The sequence below is a fragment of the Lonchura striata genome, chromosome 3, assembly GCF_046129695.1.
Source record: "Lonchura striata isolate bLonStr1 chromosome 3, bLonStr1.mat, whole genome shotgun sequence".
NCBI classification, from domain to species: Eukaryota; Metazoa; Chordata; class Aves; order Passeriformes; family Estrildidae; genus Lonchura; species Lonchura striata.
The window spans coordinates 110,049,684-110,069,101 of record NC_134605.1 but is presented as its reverse complement, the minus strand read 5'-3'; the positions used below and the strand labels follow the sequence as shown (position 1 = coordinate 110,069,101).

The window sequence follows — 19,418 nt, the reverse complement described above, 5'->3', positions numbered from 1 at the left end:
GAGGACCCCCCGATATCCTTAAGTGGCACTTACCTGGTTGCTTTTAATTGCAATATGATTTTTTTCTTACTCTCCAGGGTTCACCCAAGTGCAGGTCATAGAGGGATGTGCAACCTTTTCCAATCTGGCTGTCTCCAGCTCAGGAAAAAACTGGAGACTTGTGTTCACAGTCACATCACCTCCAGGTAAACCCTGTATTCTGTGTATTCCTTGATTTGGTAAAATCAAAGCCCTGCAGGTGGCATGAATTTATAAAAAAGGAGGTAAACTTTGTTTGAATGGGTGGAGCAATGCCAAACCTCTAAATAGCCTGAGTTCTGTTCCCCATCCAAGGAGAGCTGGGTGATTCCTCTGCTATTCATGCAAGATCTCTCAAATCTAATGAATAAGTACAGAGAAGTATTGTCATGAAAAGGTGCCTCTTTCTCCCTGGATTCCCTAGTATATGTCCCAAGCAATCAGATACTTAAAATCAGTTAAGTTGCCAGAACAAACTTTTTCCTATAAATTGCAACCTCTCATTCCCTCTTTTTTATCCTTGTTTATATTCTGAAATTTTCCATCTGTGCTCCTGGCTATTTTCATAGTGCCTTTTCCTGACTTGCACCTGGTCACCTTTATGGGTGGTTATGAACATTCAGAACGTGACTCCAGAACTGGGCTCTGCCAGGGTTCTCCTGAGAGCTTGTGGAGATGATGTTGGCACCTTCAGAGGCCCCTGAGCTCCTCAGTAAGGAGGAGGCAGGTGTGCTTATGCCTTCTCGGAAATGCCAGCTGAGGGGGACACTGGGGACAAGGCATCCTGTGAAGTCTGCCGTGGAAAATCCTCCACAAGAGAAGCACATCTGCAACTGTTTGGGGGCCTGAAATTAAATCTGTTTCTGAAGGTATAGAGGGGTCAAAGTATTGGTTTCTTGTCTCAGGATGGCTGATGAGGCAAGTCTATGGAGAAGCAGGAACAGGTCTGGCACAAAGACCAAGGGCATATTAAGATATAGATGTTGTAAAACCATGTGTAAAGTCTCTATTACGGTATTGCATCCATCCATCTATTCATCTATCCATCCATCCATCCATCCATCCATCCATCCATCCATCCATCCATCTCTCTTTCTATATTGATATATATGCATGGATATCTCTTCAGGTAAATACCATTGTAGATGATAAATATATATTATCTATCTATCTATCTATCTGTCTGTCTGTCGGTCGGTTTGTCTATCTCTCATGTCTTGTCTCATCCAGACAAAAACAGAGGGAATAAATACATCTGACTGGTAAAGTGGCCAAGTGGAAGGGGGTAATGAAAAAAATCTGAGAGAAACAAAAAAAAATGTTTACAAGCATTTAGGCTGCCACCACAAGTGGCTCATCCAAGTCCAGTGCTTCCCATAGCTTGGCAAAGGGAGAACTGGGCTGCAGGGACCCCTTGGAAGTGGACCTTTCAAAGGGGGGATTTTTGTGTATTTTGAGCTGCCAAGCACATGCAGCTCCCACTGCCTTCTATGAGAGTAGATGGAATGTCAGCACCTCACAAGATCTGATTCTTTAGGCTGGAAGCACAGTTTAATGAAATGTGTTTAGAGATCTGTTTCAGGGAAATCCCAAAATCTTTTTTCTGAACAAAGGTCAAACAGAGATCCATTTTCTGAAATACTTAGCCAGTCAGAGAGTTGCTAAGGATTAATAAGAGAATCACAGAATGGTTTGGATTGGAAGGGAACTTCAAGATCATCGAGTTTCAACTCCCCTGTGTTGGGAAGGGATACCTTTCAGTAGACCAGGATGCTCAGAGCTCCATCCAGACTGACCTTCAACACTTCCAGGGATGGGTCAGCCACACAGCTTCTCTGGGCTACCTGTACTTAATATTTAATTTAAATCTGCCCTCTTTCAGCTTAAAGCCATTCCCCCACCAGTGGAGGGTGTTTAGAGGTACCAATGTTTCAATGTGTACAGGCAGCTGATGCACCTGTGCAGGTATCACCTGCGTAAATCAGATTATTCCACATTTTAAACATGCATTGCAAAAGTAGACACCAAAGGCACAATCCATTTTGCTCCTTGTAATTCGGTACCATGCTGGAGACAGCATAAAGGTTTTTGCACTTCCAGATTCTTACCGAAGAGATTCACTTTAAGAAATTAAACAATCAAATAGTAGGTGTTTGTGATACATCTTCATCAACCAGTTGCTCTCTGCACCTAGCCTGGCATAATTTACTGTTTGGAGACAGCTCAGGAGGTGCAGCTGATGTCAAATGCAATAATCCCAAATGTTTTAGCTGTAGTTCCTGGGGAGAGCAGACTATTCATAGCACTACTGCATCATCCTGCTCCTTGTTTTACAGTAATATTCCCTTCACTGATATGGATCCCAATGGGTTTGATACATCCACTTTCCATTTAAACCAACAGCATCCTACTCACAGACTATTAGAGAAGCAAAACACCTTTAAACACCTGTCTGTGTAGAGTCCTTGATACCTGAGAGATTTCTTCTCTCAGCTGAAGTTCATATGTGTTTGTACCTGCAGGCAGATTTCTCCCAGTTGTAACAATGCTTCCCACCTTGTTCTGATGCTTCGTTCAGGTGGACAACACTGACACAAATCTAATTAGTTTCTGCAAAAAGTACTTACAGCTACTTACCCTGGTCTCCAAGCCTCCATCTGACAGCATTTCTGATTTTTTTTTAATGAATTTATGGGAAAAAAAAAGGCTTTTAGATTTTTATTAAAAGCAGAACTCAAATAAAAGAAATATCCATCCATCAAATTGTTTAGGATTGTGGGGTTAGGAACAAGAATGAGTCAGGTAGTGAGACACATAATGAGTTCATGAGCAAATCCACATACTTCAAGGTAGTCTACAGAGAGTACCAGGGCCAGTTTTCCTAAACTCCTGTCCTTGCCCAGCACATCTGCATTCAGAATTTGTTTTGGTAAAAATTTAGGGAATCAAAACCTCTCTCTATTTCAAAAGGGCAGTACTAATCTTCTTCCAGTCCTTGCAACTCAGGTCTGAGACCAAATGAACTCTTGAACACAGAGACTGTGAGCAGTGCCTGGCTTGATTCTGCCATTTAGAGAAAACTTTAGAATCTGGGTGCAGAGAATTACCCAGAGCTTCTGTCTTTCAAGAGTCTAAATATTTACTGTGTAACAGCAGGAACACTGACATTTTTTATTTATAATCCTCATTATCAACATGGTGAAAAATATTAACAAGTTCACTGGGAGTTTTCTGCATCATGGATTTAATCTTCAAGCTGGTGAATGTTTCTGGGTTCCCCCTAACTTTTAATGATTATGATTCAGGTATAGCCTATTAAAAAAAAAATCAGTATTAAGAACTGTCGTATCACAACCAGTTTCTGTTGCATGTTTTCTGTAGGGGCCTGATCTGTCTGGCCTCAGAAGCAGATGCATTGTGAACATATTTTCTTGGGTTTGTGTCAGTTAGACAAATTCATAGATGAAATATTAAGTACTGTTGAATGCAAAGAAGCTGTTTATGCTTCAGGAAGCACTGAAAAATCGAAACTTAGCTTGTAGAAATATTGTTACATGTTTAGGCTGTCCTGGTACTCAGTTCTAAATAACTATTGTCCATGAATGTTGGATCTGTCTGGAGATAGATGGATTTGTGGTTTGTCCCTGAATGCATCTTTAGCAGAGTTAAAAAGGGTGGTGTTGTAGCTGTGAAATTGCTGTACTTGCTTTTGTAATAAACTGTCTGCTTTAAATTCTCAGGGGTAAAGTTCACTGTGCTCTCCGAGCCTTTTTCCACCTTCCCTGTGTCCACGAGAGCCAGGGCCAGCATGATCCTCGTTGTCATACTGGGTTCAGCAGCATCTGCATTCTTCATTGTTCTTTCATTCTGCTGGTTCAGGAAGAGCAAAAGCCACAGTAAGTTGGAAATAGCTACAAAAAATTATACTTGCAGACTCCTTGTTTTGTTTAACAAATCCCCAGACTGGCCACAATGGGTTTCAGACAATAGAACTCAGAAAAAGCTCTGGGATGTTCAGTAATTAAGATGTAGTTTGTAGTTTATGAAGAGACAAGAGTTGGGCTTCAATAGTCAGTGTGGGTACCTTCCAACTCAGAGTATTCTATAATTCTAATAGTTCAAGTTTATTCCTATAAAAGGTGTCTGAGTCCAGACAGATTTAACAAAATGTTTCTTCTAGGAAAGGATTGTTAAGCACTGGAACAGGCTGCCCAGGGTAGTGGTGGAGTCACCATCCCTGGAAGTGTTCAAAGGTGTGTGAACACAGTATTTGGTGGCATATATATATATATATATATATATTCAAGCTATTTTCTACTATATATTCAAAAATATGTTCAATTTTTGCTTGAATTAATAATTTCTGCTGAGCAGAGGATGCACTGGGGGTGATGTGACAGTGTGTTTCATTGCAGAAACGAGGACTGAACGGCCTCATCTACCACAGGACAGCACCAAGAGACCCAGTGAGGAAGCACAGCCTCCTGTAGCTCCCACCAAGCCTTGCTACAATCAAGGACAAAATAAAAGTGGAGTGTCTGTAGCAGGAGGTGAGAGTGCAATTCATAAATGATTGGATACCAAAAGAGTCAGTTAATGTCTTTTAACATGTTCAGATGTTCCCTGGAAAGTGATGGAGTCACCATCACTGCAAGTGTTCAAAAAATGTGTGGGATGTGGCAGTGGGGAGAGGTTTAATGTTGAATACAGTGCGGCTGCCTTGGTGGTTGGATGCAATGATCTAAAAGGTTTTTCCAACTTCAGTGATTCTGTGATTCTACAGCTTTGTATAGGATCAATAGCACATTCTCAAAAAGTCTATCTCATCATTACCTCCCCCTTCTCCTCCCTGAATTTTTCTGTTTGTCATTTCATCTCCTTTAACACAGATGGGGTGAATTCCCAGCTACACTGAAGGCAGCAGCATAATCCCCCTTATGCTCACGCTGTGATTCTTGGGGTGTCCTGTTCAGGGAGAGGGCCTGGATTTCAGTGATCCATTTGGTTGCCTTCCTCAGGACATTCTATGATTCAATGAGCCCATGATTTCTCCCAGTGTTTTTGGAGTAGGGCAGGGACCAATACTCCTGGTGTCCCCCATGCCTGGAGGAGAAGGGCTCCTCCCTGCCCACATCTCCAGGTGGTGCAGGGGGATCGAAAGCTCTGGGAGGTTTGCAGGCTGTGAAGGACTGGGAGTTACACTGGAGGTAAGAAACCCACCCAGGGCTCATTTGCACAGTCCTGTGAGTCCAGCCCAGCAGCCCAAAGCAGCTCCACTCCCACCCACACCACCGTGTCCCACTTTGCTCCCCAGGGTCCTGCCACAAACAACCCTTTCCAGCACACCTCCTCCAGACTTGTCCTTTCATCATCTTCTGATCAAACCCGACTCCTTCTGAGGTCACAGAAAAGCAGACAGCCCCGGGGGCATGTGGCTGGCAGCACAAAGCACCGGCTTCCTTCTCTGCAAGTGTGAAATGTTCTTACAGGAGTTGAGGGCTTCTTTTTTTATCTCACCTGCCAACAGCACAGATCTAAGGGCATTCGGGTAACCCTGATGAACCCCCATTTACTCTGTTTTGGGAATTTCTTTTTCCTCCTCCTTACCGAAGCCTGTGGATTACATAAGAGGCAGGAAAAGGCGAGCTGGAGTTTTATCTCCTTTTAATTAGTGTCTATCACAAAAGCAGAGGGAGAGAGAGAAGGAGAGAGGAAATTCTGCAGTTTATGTGTTTTGATATTTGCCATACTCTTCCAAAACACAGCATTCAGCTGTGTGCCTTAGGACACATATCTGCTATAAATTCATTTTTTATCTAATTTGTCTGAGATCTAAGCTTCCTGTGGAGGTCTGAGATCAAAGGATCTGATTCTGTCTGATGTTGGCTCTGACACATAATGCGTGCTGACTTAGTTCTGTCTATAAACTCGCAGTGGGAGGCTGCCACTCTCCCTTGGCACCTTTACATAGTGAACTTTCATTTTGGCTGGGGAGGCTGACAGGTACAGCGTTGATTGGAACCGTCATGTAAATAATTCATGGGAAGAATTTTTTTGTCAGAAAAAGGCAATCCAGACACTTTGAGTCTTTTAGGAATAGTTGCAAGACAAAAAGATCCCCCAATATGTTCAAATCTAAACAAGGATAACAATATCTTAAGTGAATTTAATATATATGACTTGGAAACGTCTAATGTTTGATTCCCCCTATTTAATGTACTGTTGGTTTTGGAGAGAGGGAGTGAAGAAATCAAAGCTGCACTCTTTTTGTTTAGTTGCTGCTTTGTAACTCTTCCCCTCATAAGAAATATCGCTTTTCTAACACAATTAAGTGTTCAGGGTCTTTATTTATTAATCACCTCAGTAAGACTTGCAAAACATAGATTTTGTCATTGGTGGGTACTTCTAGAGTGCAAAGTCCAGTGGATTAAGGGCCCTGGATCTTGTACCAAAAGAGGCAGCTGAGGATGAAGTTGTGGGAGAAAAGAATATACACAGTTATGCAGGACAGCAGGGAGAAGGGATCAAGATATGTCTTGCCTAACCTTGGTCTAAAAAGAAAAATCTCCTTAACTTCTTATAATTATCTCTCTCTTGCATTGAAGAACTTTTGATGGACTAAGGCACTGTTAACAGAGCACACCTGGAGGTGCAGGAACATATTGGGTTTTTTTGCAATTTATTCTGGTGGTTCAACAGAGAGCTTGTGTCCTCCTACAACTTACATTTCCAGCTTCAATTTTCTGGCCTTTCCCTGAACCTTTTCAGAAGGGTACCTGACTGATTCTTATTCTGAACTCCTTGGACATCTTCAGCTAGAAATCACTGTGTGTTCCTGAAAATGCTATCCCAGTCTGTGAATTGGGTCTCCCCTTCTGGCTCCTAGCTTGCTCAGATCAGCTCCTCTTCCTTCCTTTCTACCAGTTTGCCATTATTCCTTTGTTTTAGAAAATTTCATCAGAATCAATTTCCGTTTAAATTCCAAATCACCAGTGGAAACACTGAATCTCTTCCATTTCAGTGGTAATCTGGTACTGCCACACATCCCTGAGAATTATTTCCCATATATAATTTCTGCCTCAGCTCTGTTAGCTGGTACTTAATCCAGTTAATCATATTCTTTCATGATATTGAATAGTTGTATTTAATGTTTAAAAATCAGGAATCTCAAGCCAGTACTTCATCCTTGAATCTGCTTCTATCCAGAAAACTTGTAGCCTCTTCTATTGATTTAAACTTGCTTGAAAAACCTTTTTCCACCGTTGATAATGGCACCTTTGAAGATGAGAGAGTCAATAAATCTCCAGAACTAACATGAAGCTTTGGTATAGGAGATCATGACCTTATTATCTTGTTTATGTGTCTAAAGATGAAAATTGAACCTGGTGGTGTATGTAATTTGTACCTTAAATCAGCCAACTACCTAAAGTTAAAGCCAGCTTAAGAAGGAAAAGTACTAAACATAATAATATGTCCGACTGCTGAAATTTTGGAAACAATTGTCTGGTGGATTTCCAAAAGGTAAAACCTTGAAATTTAAATTTATGAGTTGAAAAAAACAGCAACACCCTTTAACAGAAAAAATGAGCAAAAACATGAAGTCATTGCCAGAGATGTCAGAGTTCAGGTGGGTCAAGGGGTGTCTGCACAGCCTTTCTGAAATATGATTTAATTTTAGGTGTTTTTGTGAGAAGCAGGAGGAGTAATCAATGACCCTTTATGGGTCCCTTCGAATTTGAGATATTCTATGATTCATAAATATAGTTCCAATTAATGAATTACAGGAAATGCAGAAGAGAATGAATCTGAGCAAAAGGTCCAAGCAGCCATGAGGCTGAATGGCACAGGCTGTTAAGAGTTAAACTGAAAGGACAAACCTAAATCATCAGAAGTGGTAATAACACATTTTCTGGCATTATTTGTGCTAAGGACCTACAATGTGTGCTGATAAATGGACTAAAATATCTGATTTTGCCCACTAATGCATGACACATTGACCAGGACTAGTTCTGGATTTGGAATGAGTATTAAAGGTTTGGGTGTAGGCTGATGGCATTTTTTTTTTCCATGGGGGAAGGAAGAGGATTACAAGAAAATTATAAATATTTTTAGCATCCACATGAAGCTACAAATTAGGCTGCCAGTCATGGCACACTATGACAGCTCCAAAATTATCTGCTATGTCACTATAAGTGACCCTACCTCTGTAATTGGCAACCATTTGATAGATAAGGATGTAAACATTTCCAAATGAAAAATGTATCATGCATATTTACCTTTTCCTGCATCTTTTCTTTGTCATTTTTTAAAAAACAGCATTACAGGTTACAGGCTCTGCCTTGAGTAGGACTCAAATGTCAGAAATACAAAGTTCTACCCTAAGTTACAGCCTGTTTCAGAAAGGGATGATGCATTTTATGGATGTGTATTATTAAAATACTATCAGTCTTAGCAATACATAGCTTACTAAGAAACTGTATTCTATACAATTGATCATTACACATTTATTAAAACATTTTCTTAATGTTGGAGATGCTCTAGCAGCTGTTAGTGTGTCAATAAGCACAAATCAGCTGGGCTTGTTGCTTTTTATTTATTTGTAGAAATAGCTAATGGTTGTTTGGCTTTGCCAATTTATTTCAAACTGAAATGCATGGCCACTGAAGCTCTTACTGTTACAGCAACTGCTTTTTAATTAATCACAGAATCATGAAATAGTTTGGGTTGGAAGGGACTTCAATAATCACCTACTTCCTCCCACCCTGGGCAGGCACACCTTCCACTATCCCAGGTTGTTTCAAGCCCCATCCAACACTTCCAGGGATGGGGCAGCCACAGATTCCCTGTGAAACCTGTGCCAGGGCCTCACCAGCCCCACAGGGAAGAATTTTTTTCCTAATCTATAATTTAAATCTCTCCTGTTCAATTTAAAACTCTTCCCCCTTGTCCTATCATTGTCCACCCATGTAAAATGGGGGAAAAAATTTAAAAATTTACTGATGTCTTTAAACACACAATAAAGGTATAAAAGGATAATATCCATGAAGGTGGGGGTCTCATAATTATTGTGAGAAACAAACAAGTCTTGTTTTTGTAGATATGGAAGGAAGTGGAGCAGTGGGAGCTGCCACAGGACGTGCAGAGGAGCTGAACCTGCAGCCTTGTAAAGCCAAGTCAGCAAGAAAGCCAAGCACTGCCCAGCCCAAGACAGGTGACAGACACACCTTTCCCTCAGCCAGGAAAAGTGACAGTCACCAACAGCCCTGTGGAGGAAGATCTCCTGGTGACTCTGAGGAGCTTCAGCAGCCAGCAGTCCCGGGGTGCTCCAGCCAGGAGGAAATGCCCCAACCTTCTGCTGGGCACAGCCAGGAAAGAGAGAAGCCCAACAGGACGCCCCAGCCCCAGAGTGATGTCAGAGAGTGCATGGCCATGGTGGCAGCAGAGGGGTGAGGCAGTGATGGGAGGGGGTGAGCCACTGCAGTCACTGTGGGGCTGAGCATTTTGCCTCTGTGCTCAGAGAAAACCCTACAGGTTTGTGGGTTTGTTGTGGTTGCCTCCGTGCTCAGAGAAAACCCTACAGGTGTGTGGGTTTGTTGTGGTTTCTCTGTGCTCAGAGAAAACCCTACAGGTTTGTGGGTTTGTTGTGGTTGCCTCTGTGCTCAGAGAAAACCCTACAGGTTTGTGGGTTTGTTGTGGTTTGTGCCCATTGGGATGAGTGACCATTTGCTGTGGGCAAATGAGCCTGCAGCCAGCTGCGAGGCTCTTTGATGCTGACCTTTCTTGGCTTCCAAAATGGGGTGGGTGCATCCAAACTGCCCTTTGAGAACAGTTCTCCTGACTCCTCCAAAACTCTGTCCAGGAGTTGTTTTGGGGAGTGCTTATGGGATCAAAAGCAGTCAGGGATCAGCCTAACAACTCCACAGAGTTTCTGACACTACGATGTTCTAGCATGGATGTAGTCTTAGTGTCTCGAGCATTGCTGGTGATTATCAAGATATGTAAATATATATAAATTTCCCATTTCTTCCAGCCATGCATTTAGTTTCATTCAAATAACCTTAGTATTTTCACGAATATTTCCTTTTTTTACATTTATTCAACTTTCATTGTGGCTTGAATAAGTGCTTCCACAGTGCTCTACTTGACCCTGTTTTGTTTTGGGGTTTTTGTTTGGTTTTGGTTGTGGTTTGGTTTGTTTTTTTAATTTTTCTTTTTTTTAGATTAAAGTGTTTTGTTGAGCAAATCTTCACCATGGCATTGTTTTCTGACATCTTTAAATCACTGTCTTGTTATGAACACTACTCTTTATGGATGATAATAATAATAATAATAATGCTATTCTTCAGTTACTCAGAGAATTCCTCTGTGTTTTGCTTTACTGAACTGGAAGATGAGGAACTTTATTATACCTTCTCTGTACCATAAAATTCTTGGTTGCAAGGTATCCTGGTGTCACCAGATAAAATTTATACTCCTTTGCAGAAAAAAAAATACTTAATCAGGAGGATGAGGTTTCTGGCTGAATCAGCAGTGAAAGAGAAGGTGAGAAACCTTGATTTGTAAAAACCTCAAACCACAAACCAGTTCTCTTCCAGCTGAAGGAGTTAAGGTGCAGATTCTGTTCAAGCTGCTCAGTTTCCTCGGCACAAAAATAGATGCACCACCTTTGGCTTCTGCACTATGCTGTCTTTATAATCATAATTTGGGAGTGAAATTAGACTGACTGCACACTGAGCTAGGCCTCTTGTTGAGTGAAGAGGAGAGTTTTTGTTTTAAGACACTTGTGGATGAAAATCTCATTAAGTGCAATGGATCAGCCTTTCTCACCTCTTCTGTGGTATAGAAAATACATTTATTATATTATTTTCTGTAGAGACCAAAATATTATTATTGGGTAGATCCCTAAGGATCACGATTCAGGGTCTGAATAAAAAGTTGTAGCTTTCAAAGACATCTATTTCTGGTGAAATTATTGGGAAACGCTTAATTTTCTCCACAGCTGATACCCAGTTTCAGATGCTTTCACATGGCAGTAGATCCTCCCCTCTGCAGAAATACAATTCTTCCAATCCATGAATTCTATTTCCCTTCAGTGTTTCTACTTCCAGCAAGTCACTCCATCACATCCAACCAGTATAAAAGAAAATAATATATAATTATATGTGTCAGAATGCCGAAAATAGCATTAAATTAAGTATATGAAAATACTTAATGAAAAATAATTATTTTTGGGGGAAAAGTCAGATATAATGGAAATAGTTAAGGGATTAAATTAATCCTTTAGCCCATAATCCTTGAATTTATCTGTACTTTGTTTGCAGAATAAGTAATGTCTTGTACAGCTGGACCTCTAATAGAATGAACAGGACTAAAATCTTTAATTGCAGCATTTTCAACTGAGTGAGTGGTGGGACATGGGAAAGAAGTGGGGAGAAAGTGAAAAAACCACAGTGAAAAATGGGTGCAAATATGCAGCAAAACCTAAACAAGTAACACATTTAGGGGATCTTTTGTATCAGAAAAAAAAAAAAAAAGAAAAGAAAAAACACAGCACTGTAGTGATCAGAGAGAAAGATGTGAATGAGACTCAGTGGTTGAAGAGGTTGAAGCCATTTCATGTCTAAACATAAAATGACATCTTTATCTAAAACAATTTGGTTTAGACTGACTGCCACAGCAATTGGATGAAATGGGATCCTCCTGCTTTTTGGCACAGGGAGATCCAGATTTATTTTGAAATGTTTTCCATATGTTTTCCATGAGATTGAGTTAAAATGCTCACTCTTAAAGGAACTGTGTGATTAGATGGGAAGTTTTGGCTGCCCCATTCCTGGAAGTGTCCAAGCCCAGGCTGGACAGGGCTTGGAGCACCCTGGGATAGAGGAAGGTGTCGGCACCTATGGCAGGGGATGGAACAGGGTGGTCTTTGAGGTCCCTTCAAACGCAACCCATTCTGTGGTTCTGTGAACAGCCCCACCCAAGCTGCTACAGAATGTCCTGGCAAAGCAAAGAAGAGAAGAAAAGTCTCATATCCCAAGCCAAACCCCTCATTTTCCAGGATTTTGAATGCCAGCTTGTCCTGAGGGGCACTTGTTATTGCTGTGTTGTAGTCAGTACTTTTGGTGATCCTGCTCAAATTTTGCTTTGAGTTCTTCTTAATCCTTATGCTACAATTAGGACACCAGTTGTTTCCACATTTGCATGGGTGTTTTATGGATAATTTTGTGACATTCTGCATTCCAAAACTCAGGGTGTGATGCAGTGGAAGGAGGCAGAGGAAGAATCCAGTGTGGTGTGTGGGTTAGCCATGATATCACACGGGATGTGGTGCCTTTATAGACCTGGGCTTATCCAAGCCCTCTGGCTCAGCTCAGGGCATTCAGCTGCTGTCAAAGTCCATCTTCTGTGAGGATATAAAGAAACAGCAACAGGATTTCAGCTTGGATTTTGGAAGGAGCCCGTGGAGATAACCTGGCAGAGGTTCAAGCTCCAGCACACCCCACACTCAGACCAGCTCGGTGAGGGACACAAAATATTTCCAGCAAATCTATTTGGGATTAAAAAAGTGTAGCTTCCCCACACTGGATGTGAAAGAAGCCTTCAAAGTACAGGAAAAATTAATAAAAAATCTCTGGATCTGCCTGTGGGGATCCATCCTCTGAGGCCCAAAGTCTTTCTGGACAGTCATGTTAAATGTCTGAAATTTGACAAGTTTGGCTCTACTGAAGCCAATGGCAAAAATTTCAGTAAGTTTCTGGATTTGGGCTTTCCACATGGTAACCTTTTTCTGTAGTCCCATCTGCAATACCTCTGAGTTCCTTCATTGGTATAAATAAGAATATAACTGAAAGGATACCTTACTTTTAACCAAGCTCTCCAGGATTTTTGAATTGCTAGACAATGTATGGTCAAAATTATTCTTCTTCTTTTTTTTTTTTCATTTTTTTGTGGGGGTGATACTTTTTTCTCTTATGTCTGAAGTAGAGGAGTGCATTACAGACAAATTTGCCTAAGGCTTTGGGCCAGAGCTGATGAGACTTCATGAAGATACAGGAACAGGCACATGGATAGGAAAAAGAAAGCCTGTGAAAAATTAAAATGACAAGCCTGGTTAGGGAGCAGAGATAACTGGTGATGTAGTAAAATTAATTACAGTCTGGGTTGAAGGAATTGTGTGCCTAAGACAAAATTAAAAAAAAAAAAAAAAGAAAAAAACCAAATAACAGCAATGAGATTATAAACCTTTTGATAATCTCTATATGGTATAACTTCCAGTCCCTATTTATTATGGTATTTATTATGGCATTTATTTCTCTAGCATGAGAGCTATAAATGGCAAATAAAGGAGGCAAGTGTCCCGTCACAAGGTTTTTCTCTGAGTTCCTGACTCTGCAAAGAATAACCTTATTAACAGTGAATTGCACTCAAAAATACCTTCACTGGATTAGGAACTGTGAGAAGAAACCTTCAGTGGATCAATGAAGCTGCATGATTCAACACTCCAAGGGTGATTATGGACACTTACTGCTTATCCAGATTCACAGGTTTTTAGATATATTTTTGCAGTCATTATGCATTTGCCAGAATTTGAAATAATTCCAGCTTTCTACCTACTGAGAGGTGGGAAATGCTGGGTGATAATTTGTTGGACAGCATTATTTTGCAAGAGCAAAATCCAGATATCCCAAAGGATGATTCCAAGATTCTGGAACACACCAGCAAGGTGGAATTTCTCTGGTGTATACAAGGGCTGTGTTTTTGGGGGAGTGGGGACGGGAGGTAGTTGCTACCTGAAGTACAAAACTTCCCATATTGGTGACGTGATGGGCTGCATGAGGGACACTGAAGCTCCAAGAAGTCTGAGGCCAACCTTGGAAGAACCTTTCAGAACTACCAGAGCTTCTTTGCCCTGCCTCAAACCTCTGTGTGCAGGGCTGGAGCTGCCAAGGAGCTGCCAACAACCTTCTCTTCTCTCACCAAAGCATTCCAAAATTTTCAGTTTTCATGGAACAAAAAAGTGAACCACAATGACCCTGCCATTAGTGAGTTTTCCAAAAAGGAAAATAAAAAGACAAAGAAAGCATTTTATTTTTTAATGGAAGTTGAAATGTCTGTTGGAGGAGGGTCATTTGGGGAGGTATTTATGTTCTCCTTTTACTTTCTTTTTCTTTTCTTTCCTCTTTTCTTTCACAAAAAGGAGAAAAACAATGGGGAAGAACTAGCAAAGGGGAAAATAAAAATAGTTTTGAAGTAAGGCCATGGCAGAAGGCTGCAAATAAGCAAGGTCAGCCTCTGAACAGTTTCCATATTTTATTAGACCTGAGGGTGGCCAGCGTTGGATACTTGGGGACAAATGTAAGAAAAAGGAAAATATGAAATTAGCCCTCCCTGCATTTTATTTTTAGCACAAAGAGACTTCTGGGATTGTTGGTTGCTCCTAATGATTTATTATCTCTGAACTTTTTATAGAATTGTAGCACTAATATCATGTTAAACTGAATTATCTATATCTATGTGGAGGGGAAAAAAAAACAGAAAAGCAAAGAGAAAAAAAAAAAATTTAAAAAAGCTATTTTTTTTAATTTTTTTTTTTTTTAGTGATCTGCCTGGTATTTTTCAGGTTTTTTTGTTTTTGTTTTTGTTTTTTTTTTTGCATAACAAATAGGGAGTAATACTTACTCACCTTACTTTCGAGATGTACCACACATTCTTCATCACCATCCAAGGCCTGTGGGAGTCCTGTGGGATTCAGGCACCTGACTTAAAATTCAGCTGAACAGATAAAGGATAATACAGGAAGAGAAGGAGAATATTTCTACTCAATCCTTTTGCAAAAAAACCTCTTGATTTGTGCAGTTAAACCTGTGGCATACAGGTGCTGACTGGGATCCTGACCTTTGGTCCTCAACTAGAAACCCAGAGTCAGGTGGAAAAAAACCTAACAGGGGTTAAAGGGCTTAATAATAAACCCACAAACTTGAATTTTGGGAAAGAAGAAGAACAGAAACAGTGATTCAGCCAAAACAATGGTGTGAGAAAGAGTCTCTGGAGCAGCTCTGTGCAGGATGGACCCAAGCCAGGTCAGCCTGCATTTGTCAGACACAGGAGCTGCACACCAGCTGAGCACAGGGCACAACCCAAATTCCCTGCTGCTTTGGGTGAGGGTCATTTCCCAGTGGATCATTTTCCATACCTGTGGGTTGACTTAATTTGTGCTTTTTCTCCCGATGCACCTCTCTGTTCCAAGGTACATTAAAGATGAAGCCGGTGCCAAGTCTTGCAGCCGTCAAAGGGAGTGATGTTAAAAATATCCCACCCTTGCTCTCCCTCCCCAGACTGTCTCTCCGTGTCTAGGTGCTGACAAAAGTTATTTGTCGTATTCCCTTCATTTGGTGAGTGACAGGAGACTGGTGTCAAGTGAGAAAATGAAATGTAAATTTTATTAAACACCTTCTCATCTCTGTGTATCAATCCAGATTCCAGCCTAACACAGCAAATCAAATCCTGTCTTCACCAGGCCTGAGGGCACACAAAGAATCATTTCTCCTTAATACCATTCTATCCTAGTAAAATATTTTTCTGTTTAGTAAATGAAAATTTAAAATGCAAACCCTATTTTAATCCCAGAGAAAAGATGTGCATTGCAGGGAGAGCAATGCTGTGTTTTGTTCTGTACTGCCTTGTGCTTTCTTCTGTTTTCAGACACGCAAATGGTGATTAGCTGAAACAAAAATTACAACTCCCTTTTAAGACTTGCCCATTGGGACTTTTTATCTTCATGTCCACCACTAGGCTTAGAAGCTTACTAGTCCAGAGATGATTCAGTATACACTTGTTTAATGTACAATAGCATGGCAGATTATATGTCCTGATGACTGAAACACTATTCCCAAGTGAACAGCATCACAAGTTCATTGCTATGGATCTTAGTACCTCTATTTCTTTGAAAATGAGGCTTTTGCTCCACTGTGAGAGGCAAAATGGTCAGCAAAGGAAACTTCTGCTGAGAAAAATCATGGCTGATTTGGGTCTTGGTATTCACAGGCAGAGCATAAAATAATTGGTAATGGGGAATATATGTATAGAGTTTGACATTGGGATGGAGACAATGCATACAGGAGATAAACCCTGAACACAACACAATTTTTTCCTTACTCCCAAGATGTGGTACTGCAGAATATGTCCAGAGAGATTGTGGACTCCCCATCCCTGGAAGTGCTCACAGGCAAGTTGGACAGGGGTTTGAACAACCTTGTGTAGTGGAAAGTGTTCCTGCCCATGGCTGGGGAAGGAGATGAGCTTTAAGGTTCCTTCCAACCCAATCTATTCCATGATTCTCTGAATATTCTTATTGAGGCCACTGATTACCTAACCTGTGTACATTTCATCTACACTCATTACCCCTAATTATTAAAAGTTTTGTGTCTAGACTGACTTAACTCTCACTTGATTGTGGGTAATATCAGATATGGATCCAGAAGGTGTTGCTCTTCATTCTTCATGCACAGCTATTGCAGGACAGGCTGAATCACCCCGTGCAAGAGCCTGTTTCTCTGCAGCTGTTACCTGAATAAGTTAAATGACACAGCTGACTTCCAGCCTTGTCCAGCACTCATTTTCATCTTAACCCAGCTCAGCACTTAGTTCCAGTGGAGCTTTCACTGATCAGTCTGGAACTCAACATGAGTTATTTTCTGATAGATAGAAAAAGTGCTGCACAAGTAGAGGTCCAGTGGGAATTTTACCCACAGAAATTTGTTGCCTGCTCTTTCATTGTCCCTATTAGCAGGACCTCATCCGGAACCAGCTTATCTTGGAGGTGGGGGGTCCTGGAATTGCCTGGTTTCCCTGCCTAAAGCACTCCTAAGAGTTTACAGGAATTCAGGGCTTCAGCTTTCTCATAGACCCAGGAGCCAACCAGGTCAGTCAGAGTTTGCATGTTTAGATCCTCCAATAAATTCCTGCAGCAACTCATTTCAAGGAGGCTGAGGATATATATAGTCCCCAAAAACATGGGAAAAAATTCTAAATAAATCTGAATTACTTTAAAACTATTATTTTAAATATTTTTATTTTAAATTTTTGATATCTCTGGTATTCTATTTTAAATTCAAATTTTCCCTTCCAAGAAAAATATTAGACTTATGCTTTTCCCAGCATCTTTAGGAGGGAAAACCATGCTGTTGTCCATGAATCAGGGATAGATGACACGAAGCAGGGAAGAGTTAAGCAACTCACTAAAGTTTGCACTAAAAGCAAGTAGAGAAGAAATCAGGAAAAAAAACAACCCATTTCCTTTGGCTATCTGTCCTGAGACAGATTCACTACAGCATTTTGGTTATCTAAGCCTAAGTTTCAGAGAGGAAAATGAAGACAAGCAACACTGAAAAAGTAATGCAGGGCAAGACTTGCAGCTTATGAATTAGGCTGGATATCAGCTGTTCTCAGTTCAAGTCTGCATCCTGCCACCAATTCCCCTCTCTGACCTTAGGCCACTCATTTAATGTCTCTGCCCCTCAGCTCCTCACGTGCAAAATGAGAATGCTAATGCAGCTTTGCTCCCTCCCTCAGCCCACTCTGCCCACTCAGGCTTCAGGCTGCACTGAGGCTCTTTCTAATTAATTCTTTTCCAAAAGTGCAGCTCCATCCTGGCTTCCTAGCCGCCATTGAAACCATCCTTGAAACAAAAAGGTAAGAGTGGTAGTAGTAATAGTGGTAATAATAGAGGTAGGAACAGAATTAGATTTAGAAATAGTAAATGCAGAAATAGAAATAAGAAATAGAAATAGAAATAGAAATAGAAATAGAAATAGAAATAGAAATAGAAATAGAAATAGAAATAAATAGAAATAATAATAGTGATATGTTGGAGAAAACTATAGTATTAGTGGTCTTAGTAGGGATAGAGATAGATTTAGAAAAAGAAATAGAAGTAAAAATAGAAATAGAAATAGAAATAGAAATAGAAATAGAAATAATAATGGAAATAGAAATAATAGTAATGATAGTGTCAGAGAAAGATGGTAATAGTGATAGTAATAGGGATAGATATAGAGATAGAAATAGATTTAGAAGCAAAAGTGATAATAGAAATAAAAGTAGAAATAGAAATAGTAATAATAAGACCACCTGAACTGGATTCATTTGTAAGGTGTTGAGGGTTAAAGGGAAGAAAGAAAGGAAAGAAAAAGTGCAGTCCGTGCAGAGGAGGTGTCACGTCACACAAATTGTCAGCTTCCCTAATATCAGCAATCCCTCCTCCGCCTCACCCAGTTAAATCCTCCCTGCCTCCAGGGGGGCGGCTCTGGGCCCCGGCTGCAGCTCCATCCACAGCGGAGATCAGTCATTTCACACCGCCACTGGGCTTCCTCACGATTCTAATGCAGAACCCATTGCACACTATGACTAATAATGTTGGCTCTATGAAAGAATTATTTATATAGAGACTGAGAAAGGCCTCCTTGGATTTCCAGACAGGACAGTCTTGATTTGGAGAGAGCAAAGCATAAAATAACTCCAGGGCCATTTCAGGCTGCCAGAGTCTCCGGGAGACAAGCTGACAATTGGTCCTTGAATTTGAAGCTGTGGATGTGTGTGCTGTGGTAAAGCCTCTTCCCTCATACCCTGGAGTCCCCTATCCTCAGAAATAAAGAAGGGACATATAGGGAATGCCAGTCAACACAGGCTTATGGAAAATAGGTCCTGCCAAACTAAATTGAGAGCTCTTTTTCTGATGAGATTACAAGTTCAGTTGATAAAGACAGCAGTATTCAAGCAATAGGCATCTGTGAGGAATTTGACTTGCTACACTATGACCTCTTGATTACAGAACTAGGGAAAAATGCACAAAATTAACATGATGCACCTTAAGTGGATTAAAAATAGGCTGAGAGCATCAAATGTGTTTACAGAAGTCACTGCTGAACAGGTCTGTTTGTAGTCTGGTCACAGAGGGATCAGGTTATCTATAAATAAAGTTTAACTAAAAGTTGCCGTTCAGACAATTGGTGATTGATTCTATATCTCTCTGAGGATGATAAATAATGTAAGAGGACAGATCCTTTATGTTGTGTGACCAGAGGATCGGCCACATGTGGATGCCCCATCCCTGGAATTGTTCAAGAGCAGGTTGGACCTGCTCTTCCTGGGGCTTGCAACAACCTGATCTAGTGGAATGTATCCCTGCACATGGCAGGGAGCTGGAATGAGATCTTTAAAGTTCCTTTCAACCCAAACCATTCCAGGATTCAATGAAATGAGGTACATTTTGTTAGGACAGAAAAATTATACTTAAGGATATTTACTAGGAAGAGTTTCTGTTCTGACAGCTGGTGACTGAGAACAGCTTCTTATCATTATAGATAATTGCTAACAATTAGTTTTTTGTCAGGATAAAGATC

At 40.7% G+C, this 19,418-nt stretch overlaps 1 protein-coding gene across 1 annotated transcript in view; it reads left to right on the top strand.

Moving 5' to 3' along the window:
* PKHD1 (PKHD1 ciliary IPT domain containing fibrocystin/polyductin) overlaps positions 1–9,468 on the top strand; it is a 232,400-nt gene extending 222,932 nt beyond the window's left edge. Inside the window, exons 62-65 of the mRNA XM_077781772.1 lie at positions 78–185; positions 3,759–3,914; positions 4,434–4,568; positions 9,116–9,468. Of these exons, the coding sequence (XP_077637898.1) occupies positions 78–185; positions 3,759–3,914; positions 4,434–4,568; positions 9,116–9,468 (752 nt within the window). The remainder of the gene's footprint in view (positions 1–77; positions 186–3,758; positions 3,915–4,433; positions 4,569–9,115) is intronic.
* The last annotated feature ends 9,950 nt before the right edge of the window (positions 9,469–19,418 follow it).